Source organism: Macrotis lagotis, chromosome 3 (assembly GCF_037893015.1).
Source record: "Macrotis lagotis isolate mMagLag1 chromosome 3, bilby.v1.9.chrom.fasta, whole genome shotgun sequence".
Lineage (NCBI taxonomy): Eukaryota > Metazoa > Chordata > Mammalia > Peramelemorphia > Peramelidae > Macrotis > Macrotis lagotis.
The window spans coordinates 239,133,339-239,142,629 of NC_133660.1; the positions used below are offsets into that span (position 1 = coordinate 239,133,339).

A 9,291-nucleotide genomic window follows, 5' to 3' on the forward strand; every position below is an offset into this window, starting at 1 on the left:
AACAGGTAGAAAAAAATCTAAGATCTCCCTTTCAGTTGGTGTCTGTCTGTCTGTCTGTCTGTCTGTCTCTGTCTCTGTCTCTCTGTCTCTCTGTCTCTCTGTCTCTCTCTCTCTCTCTCTCTCTCTCTCCCTCCCTCCCCCTATGCTAATTTATTTCTTATTTCTAGGCTCTCTCCCAAAAACAATGATTTTACCCTACTCAAGAACTTTTAATAACTTCCCACTGAGAATAAAGATTAATCCATTAGTTTTTATCTATTTAAAGATGTATATCTATTAATCTAATAAAGATCTATGAGAATAAAATCTAAACAACTGCCTGACAGGGCACTCTGCAATAGAACCACCCTCCCTATCAGTCAACCCTCAAGTCTGTATTTATTAAGCACCTGCTCTTTGCCAGGCAAAACACTAATTAAGGCTACAAGTTCAAGATGAAGTAGTTCTTGTGCCTTACACTCACAAGAGATTGCCTCAGAGGCACCTAGCACAACCTGGAGCGGAAATGGAACCTAAAGTCTAGGTTAGCCAAGGCCTCTTCTTTGACAGGTGAATAAACTGAACTGGAAGGGATACTGTGGACACACAAGATTCACACAAAGTGACTTTGCAGGGGAGACCCTGGGGCATTGAAGGGCAGGGGCAGGAATGCCCATCTGAGGGAGAGAGCCCTTGGCCTGAGCTCTGATGGGAGCGTGGAGGAAGGGCATTGACAGGAGATGGCAGGTGGTCTGCCATGAACTGCAAAGGATAGTCAGGCTGCTGGGAGAACAGGAGAGACTGGAGATGCAGCTTGGGTCCAGGTGTGAGGGGGCTCTAATGTCAACCAGAGGAGCACATGTTCTATTTGAGTGGCACTAGGAGGTCTCCTTAGCATTTCTTTCCAACATTGTCCAAATCATCACCCCTCTCCTTAAATATCTCCTTGAATGCCAACCATATAGTTAATGCCTCATGGAGAAAGACTCCAGAGGGAAAACCCTGGACAAAACTCAAGACCAGAGTGAGACACTAGGATTCTATGCTAGAGGTGGGTAGTATCTGAAAGAAAGCATGGACTGGGACAGCTAAGGGACAAAGGTGCAGGGGTCTCTAAGTCAGGGCCGACAGCAGCTTTCAGAAGCTTTCTGACTTAGTTTCTGAGAAAAGGGAAAAATAAAGTTTGTTGTATCCAATGTAATTTTTAGGACATATATCAAAATTAAAAATTAGGAAACATTTGCTTTATGATTGAAGAACTAACATACTATATAATGAGGTCCCAAAAAGAGTTGAAAGGAGGAAAGTAAATAAAACTAGGAAAATCTATATAATAAAAATTTTCTTATGTTCACAATGGGTAACCTGACCTAAAATGAAAGCATCTCCTCATCTTCCCTAAGAGTTCATTATGGAACCAGACATACCCAATTGTTGAAACAGAAGAGCCACACTGGTGCCTGTGACAGGAAGGCTTTCATGTAAAGGCGTCTGTATCAGCTGTCTGTCTCCTGCTCCCAAGGAAAATAGCTTCTGTAGGAAAAAAAAAAATCACTCTTTTTGTCTAGAGTAAATATAAGACAATATCTGCAAACACATAGACTTGTCATATTTATGTTTTCACAATTTCAACTTTAAGAATATAATTTCACTCTCATACACATGAAAATTTAGAATTTAATTCAAGCCGTTCTGTAGAAATTAAAGTAACTCCATAGACATAAATGGGGATTAGACCCCTGGAGCTTTGCTGTGTACTAGGCTAGTCATGAAGCTGCATAAACTAGAGTAGCAAGAGCAAGGATCTTCAATCAATGTGTGAGCATTTTCAAATTGCTTCACAATTTTAGTGCCAAGACTAGGCTAAGAGGTGGGGACATAATCACAAAAATGAAACAACCCTCCCAGGATTTACAAATGCATGATTAAGATGCAGTTCACAAAAGAAGAGGAGAGCAATAGAACTTAGTAGAAAATGAACATATTTAATGTAGTATCATCTATTGCTAAAATTTCCTTATTTCTGTATATTCATGTGATATTTTATGAAAAAAAAGTTAAAAACAGAAGATGTACACAGTTTTCCAAAAAAAAGCTCATCAGATCATAAAAAACAGTAAAGTAAATCAAAGAAAAATCTCCCAAAGTCAAGTCCCCTTCAAGGCTAAATCTAGTCCTCACTGTAGGCTCAGCCAGCATGTGCTCTGTTGAGAAGAAGGAAGCAGATGAGAGGATGGGATAAAGAGGGTGGAAATAGGTAAATGTAAGACAAAGAGGAGCCCACAACAGATAGACCACAATGACATATTGATGCTGTCCACAGTACTCCAGAACACAAAGAAATATACGTTTTTATTTAAAATATAAATATTTTAAAAAGTTTATATACATATGTATGTGTGTATATATGTGTGTGTGTGTGTGTGTGTGTGTGTATCATTCCCTTCTTCCTTTAAGTAATGTTCTTTAAAATCCTTCAAGAATAATCTATTCATTTATTTATTTATTTGTTTATTTATTTATTAGGTTTTTGCAAGACAGTGGGGTTAAGTGGCTTGCCCAAGACTACACAGCTAGGTAATTATAAAGTGTCTGAGGCCGGATGTGAACTCAGGTACTCCTGACTCCAAGGCCGGTGCTCCACCCACTGTGACACCTAGCTGCCCCCCCTTCAACAATAATCTAGAAAAAAATTCATACTACCTTTAAAAAACATATTCCAGGGGCAGCTAGGTGGCGCAGTGGATAGAGCATGAGTCCATGAGTCAGGATCATCTGAGTTCAAATACAACCTCAGACACTTTATAATTACCTAGCTGTGTGACCTTGGGCAAAGTCACCTAACCCCACTGCCTTGCAAAAAAAACAAATAACAAAAAAAAGTTTTATCTTCAGTTCACTGTTTTATCCTTTCCTTTCTTGATGAAAGTATTTAGAGATTTAAATTTCCTTCTCAGAACTGCTTTGGCAACATCTCACAAGTTAATGGATGTTGCCTTAATTTTTGTCATAATGGAATTTTCTATTGTTATGATATTTTTTCTTTGACCTATCATTTCTTTGAAATTATCTTAGTCTCCAATTACTTTACTTTTAAGTTATTTCTTTAAGGGCATTTTATTGAATATAATTTTTATAATAAGGTCAGTAAATAATGTTTAATATTTCTGCTTTTCTACACTTATTGGTGGAATCTCTGAGCCTCAATATATTGTGAAAATTGCAAATTGTAAAATTGTTATATTCAACTTTAGAATATAAAATTAATGTTCTATTGCCATTCAATAATCATCAGAAAGCTTATAATCTCTACTTTTTCTGAAATTTTATTTAAGTCCTTAATTTTCTTATCTTTTGTTGGTATCGTCTGGGTCTGAGAAGAATACATTAAAATCCCTCAATATTAAAATTTTAACTTCTTTCTATAATTTAATTATATTTTATGTTATGAAAATCTATATTAATTGGTGAAATTGATACTTTATTTGTGGATGTTTTTAGTAATATAATTTAGTTTGACTTCTCTGGTTATCCCTTCTTAATCTTTTCCATACTTACTGCAACATTATTTGAGATTATGATTGCTATCCTCGCTTTTTTTTTAAATTCAAGAGAAGCATAAGAAAGTTTGCTATTGTTCCTCATTTTATCTCTGTAAATCTTTGTGTGTCATCTGTATTGCTTGTAAATGACATACCATGGGATTCTGTTTTCTAATAAATTCTGTTAGCCTTTTCTGTTTCATGGGTTAGTTCAACCGATTTGCAGTTATGACTTAATTATATATTTATTTGCATCCTATTCTCTTGCATTTTTCCTTCCATATTCCTACTTAAAATAAGATAATGATAGAAGAGAAGAAATTTTTACAAATATTATTAAGTAACAAAGTGATAAAGGATTATGATTATATCTTATTTTTACAAAAATTATTAGTAAAAGTAAAACAATAAGCTAAAGATGAAGTTAGAAAAAGTAAAATAGACAAAGAAAATTGTAAAATCCAGGTTTTAAAAAAACTCTATTAGAGTTATGTTATGTGCATATTTCAAATTAAATTTAAGTTGAGTTCAAGTTACACAAACCTAATTTGTTATTATGCCTTGTTGTAAAGGAAATCCACCACTAAAATTAACCTTATGACCTAAGTAAAGCATGGAATTTTTGTTCTTTTTATAAGGCAGACCATGGGGACAAAACCTAACTGAACTATGATCCCTTTTTTAAAGAAAAATATTCCAAGAATTTATTTTTTGCTTTCTTCACAAATTAAATTAACTGGAAAAATATTCCATTCCCCAGCTCCCTTTTTCTTGCATTTACCTGAGAACCCCCAGCCGCTGGGACAAGGCATGCACAGAGATTTGCAATGAGACTCTCCAAGGAGAAATTCAGACTATCCACATGCACAGTGTAGATCAGGCCCAGGCAAGCCTACAAATAAAACGAGAGCAGATAATGAACACAGAGGTGCAAAAACTATTTCTCTATCTCATATGAAAAGTCAAATTTTTCCTTGAACCTAATGAGACTACTTTACTATAACTATATAATGAATGCCATATATTTTATGAAATCTTACTATATAACAGAAACTTTGAAAATTAAATTTTTCTGTTAAATTTCCAATTTTTCCATTAAACTGAGAAAATAGCTAAATTTCTTTAACAAACTTAAAAATCCCCAAGTTTTTAAAAACACTTAAAAACTTTTTTTAGTTAAAACCTTTGTAAATTCCACAAATTTGTTTTATAATAATATTTCATATGTTTTAGTCATTATTTAGGGGAAATACATTAATATTTATATAGAGAGACAGTCCCACAATCATCAAGACCCAAGTCAAACCTGCTTCTAGCCCATTATTATCTGATCTTTGACAAGATATTCTTAGTGTTTCAGGGAACTTTCTAAGTCTATATAAGCTGAAGAGCACTGCTGATCTGACTCTAGAAAGGGAATTTCCTCACCAGCAGGAATCCTCACCAGGTTCAATGAAATCATAGTCCTAATCTTACTCTCCAAAGGAAAAGAAGAAAGTCATCAGTGTGTTTCATGCTAGGATGAGAAAAGACTTGCCCCTCAGGAACTGACCAGAGTTGCAATGACAAGTAGAAATAATAAAATGCTACACCTAAGAATTTTTATTAACTTTTTAAAAATAATTTTTACAGATTTTTTGTTTTCCTTTTCCCTTACATCAGACCACAATTTTGTAATTCTGACAAATCAACATATTTCTTAGTTCTTTCTTGTAATTTAATTTTTGTGGTAGGTAAATTATTTCCCTAACCATATATCATGTCATCATTATTTAATTCTGAATATTCACAAATAAAAATAGTTGCTGATGAGACAATACTCAGGGTCCAAGGAAAGAAAACTCTTGCAATCCCACTGCGGAAGCTTTGTGCTGCATTTGGTGCTAGTAGACCAAGTCAAAACCTCTATTAGTCTCCTTATTTTACTAGTACTTGAGAGACCATCTTCATGCTCATTATATTCTTCCACACATCAAGTTTGTTTGGAATAATTTAAAAAGTAACTGTTTCTTTATAATAAAAATATGTTCTTAGAACTCATCAAGGATTATAAATTAGAGTGTCAGGAGTTTAGAATAATCACATTAATTTATCAGGTTTTCCATCCATCATTCAAGGATTTTATTCAGTTTGGGTTAATTTCACATAATTGGGAAATTCTTAAAACTATACTGAGACATTTAAAATTTAATAAGGTTGTCATCAACATTCATTAAAAATAGATTTGCAAACTAGCATAGATCATGTGAGACAGCTATGAGGTTCTTTACCCTAAAAATTTCTGGATAATCTAATCTGGACACCAACACCAAACTCTTGGGAGCAAATACTTCTGCAGGCTGAATCAAGCCAGTCACCTCCTCTTCACCTTCAACATCTTCTTGTTTTGTTCCCTAGAAAATAGAGACAGAGCAATTAACAAACAGGAACAAGTATTGTCCTTGGTTTGTACCTCATCAGAAGATCAATTAAGAAATCATGATGAAGTTCAAATGTTCTCCTAAGCAGATAAAGGCAATTTTAAATTGGAAGTTAGGAAGAAAATTACTTTAAGAAAGTCAGCTGAGATAGAGTAAAGAAAAAAAGTGAAGTCTTAGAACAAATGACACATAATATTTATGTTGTTACTTTGGCCAAATCACTCAATCTCCCTACTTCTTCACTGTCTCATCATATAGGGGTTATCCTTCATATGGCCTCTGAAGCTCCTTCCAGCTGGATTTTATGGAGGTTTCATGAGGGCTCTGAATTGTCAGATTTTAGATATTTCCATGAAGAGAGAAGCACTTCAGTCTGTTATGGGAAGACTTGCAAGTACTAGTCTAAGCTAAGTGTAGAGAAGATCATTACCCAAAGGTATGTATGATCTGATGAATTTTTCTGGCAATGGCAGTACATCAAGATTATCATATATCTACTAAGATGAATAAAGGATATAAATGTAAAAACTATGCTAGCTTAAATTACAGCTCATTTAAAATATCAAAATAGGTATTACTTAATTCACTATTCATTGCACCTTCAAATTCCATTTAACCAGATGTGTAGGGGAGGGGAGAGAAATACCTACTAGACTATCATTATTATCTAAAAAGAAATTCAATTAGAATTATAATTTTACCCGTATGTTCTAGAGTGTTTGTTTAGAGCTGAAAAGGACATTAGAGACTATTCACTATTCGTAGAAACAGAAGAGGATGAATGAAAAGTTAACTTCTCTGATTTTCTGGTCTCATCTTTCACATGGCCTTGACTATACAGTATTTTCATATTTCTTGGAAAGCTCCAGGCAGAGCTACTAGATGGGATCTTAATATTATGGATGGCATCTTCTATGAATGGCATCTCTATTGGCAAAGGAAAACATAATGCTTTAAGGCCACAAATAGTCCTTGGATTTTACCTATTTCAAGTTTCATTCTTATCCAAAAACCTTTGACAGATATAGCTAAACAATTAAATAAATAAATAAACAGATAAATAAATGAATAAATAAATAAGTGGACCAACATAGAGCCTGTATGATCTACAAAGTCAACAAACATTTGTTGAGTTCTTAGACCCTTTGACACTGTATTAGACACTGCACAAATGTTAGGCTAAAAAGACAGTCCTTGCTCATCAAGAGCTATCAGTAACAATATATCAACAATAATATTTGGTACCATATACACTCTTTTTGAGCATTTTCACACACATTATTTCATTTTGTTACAAGGGGAGAGTCATGATACCACATTTAAAACTGTTTGTTGGGAGAGAGTAGGCACAACCTGAAATAGAGAGCAAAGGGTTCATTTCTCTCTCCATTTGTTGAATGCGGGCAGAATGAACAATGATGATGATCATGATCATGATGATGATAGCCAACATTTCATAGTACCTTAAGATTTATAAATCACTATACATATATTATCTCAGTTGGTTCTCACAACAAGCTTGTTAGTTAGGTGCTATTATTATTCCCATTTTACAACTAAGGAAACTAAGATTGAGAGAGGTTGAGTGACTTTCGAAGTCCATACAACTAGTAAGTGTCTGAGGTTAGATTTGAATTCAAGTCTAGCTCTCACCCATTTGGAGAACCTTGTTGCTTTTACTCTGATAAGAAATCCAGCTTGAATTGTCCCAGAATTATTAATAAATAGAACAAAATTAAAAGAACATACAGATAATCTGTACAGTGATTCAAACATCCTTATTATACTGTGAATTAGAGGACAGGAGAAGAGATGAAATAAGAATAAGAATTATGGTTCCTGAGATCCAAAGACTGAAAGATCTTAACCAACCCCAGTTCTCTAGACTTCTACCACAAAAACCTTAAAAAATAATATGCCAAATGAAATAATAGAACTACAATCAAAAAGAAAAAAATGAAAAGTCCCAAAAAAGTTAAAATTAAAAGAAAACAAGTGCACCACTAAAGTTGCCTTCTTGGTCTCCTGCTTTCTCCTCTCTCAGTCTCCACCCCTACCTTACCTTTCCAGTGCACTCCAGCAACAGCAGCTGCTGAGGTAAGGAAGGCTTGAAAGACAAGGTGGATAATCACCAGATGCTCTACCAGAACACTTTGGCATCCTACACTATAAGGATCCTGTTCTTAATCCTTACCCAGAGGGGAAGTAGCTATAGAATCACATGATTTGAGAACTGGATGATCTACTTTATCATGTACCTGAAAGAATTCCTGGCAATAATATAACCAACAACTGATCATCCAACCCTGACTGAACAACTCCTACAAGGGAGGAACCCACTATTGAGGTAATGGGATAACAAAAATTACTCAGAAAATTAGAAAGTAGTGTGGAAACAATTAGATTTAGATAAATTCTTTAGTTTATACCACATATAAAGAAAAATTCTAAATGGATTTATATGAAAAGTCATGCCATAAATAAATTAAAGAAAGAATTTAGCTTTCAGTTCTATGGATAGGAGATTTCATTCCTAAAAAACAAGGTACAGAGAAAATCGCAGAAAAAAGGGACAATTTTAATTATATAAAATTAATTTTTCCCATAAACAATACCAAGCATCTAAAATTAGAAAGGAAATTGTAAACTGGGAAGAAAAATCTTTGTAGCAAATTTAAATGCTAAACGCATAATTTCCAATAGCAAATGATTTAAATTCATAATGAAAGCTATTCCTCAATCACTAAATGGTCAATGGATATGAATAGACATATGAAAAAAATTACAACAAAACACTAATAACTTGGGGCGGCTAGGTGGAACAGTAGATAGAGCACCAGCTTTGGAGTCAGGAGTACCTGAGTTCAAATCTGGCCTCAGACACTTAATTACCTAGCTGTGTGGCCTTGGGCAAGTCACTTAACCCCACTGCCTTGCAAAAACCTAAAAAAATAAAACAAAAAACCCCACTAATAACTGGAAAAATTCAATTAAAATAATAAGAGTAAAAAAGAAGGTAAAATAAGAAAAATGACCAAAGTTAATTGAGACAAAAACCAAGCACATCCATGTACTGTTAGTAGAATTGTGCATTGGGCCAACCACTCCTGAAAGCAACACAGAACGATGAATAAAGAACTAATCTGTGCAGATATAGACCCAGGTATGCTGCAAAGAGATCAAATAAAGTAGGAAAGAACCCACAAATGAAAAAAATACACAGAGTAACAGTTTTTATAGTGGCAAGATATTAGAAATTAATAGGATGCCCATCAACAGGGAAGTGGACTGAACAAATCGGGCTGTGTAAATGAAATTAAATACCACGTAGTACCAAGAATAACAAAAAT

The 9,291-nt window shown here is 34.2% G+C and overlaps 1 protein-coding gene across 3 annotated transcripts in view; it reads right to left on the reverse strand.

The window, feature by feature from the left end:
* Window positions 1-9,291, reverse strand: part of SBF2 (SET binding factor 2) — a 483,290-nt gene that overhangs the window by 273,205 nt on the left and 200,794 nt on the right. For all 3 annotated transcript variants that reach the window (XM_074230291.1, XM_074230290.1, XM_074230292.1), the window contains exons 4-6: window positions 5,792-5,914; window positions 4,303-4,413; window positions 1,407-1,512 (exon numbers count right to left, since the gene is read on the reverse strand). In XM_074230291.1, the coding sequence (XP_074086392.1) occupies window positions 1,407-1,512; window positions 4,303-4,413; window positions 5,792-5,914 (340 nt within the window). The remainder of the gene's footprint in view (window positions 1-1,406; window positions 1,513-4,302; window positions 4,414-5,791; window positions 5,915-9,291) is intronic.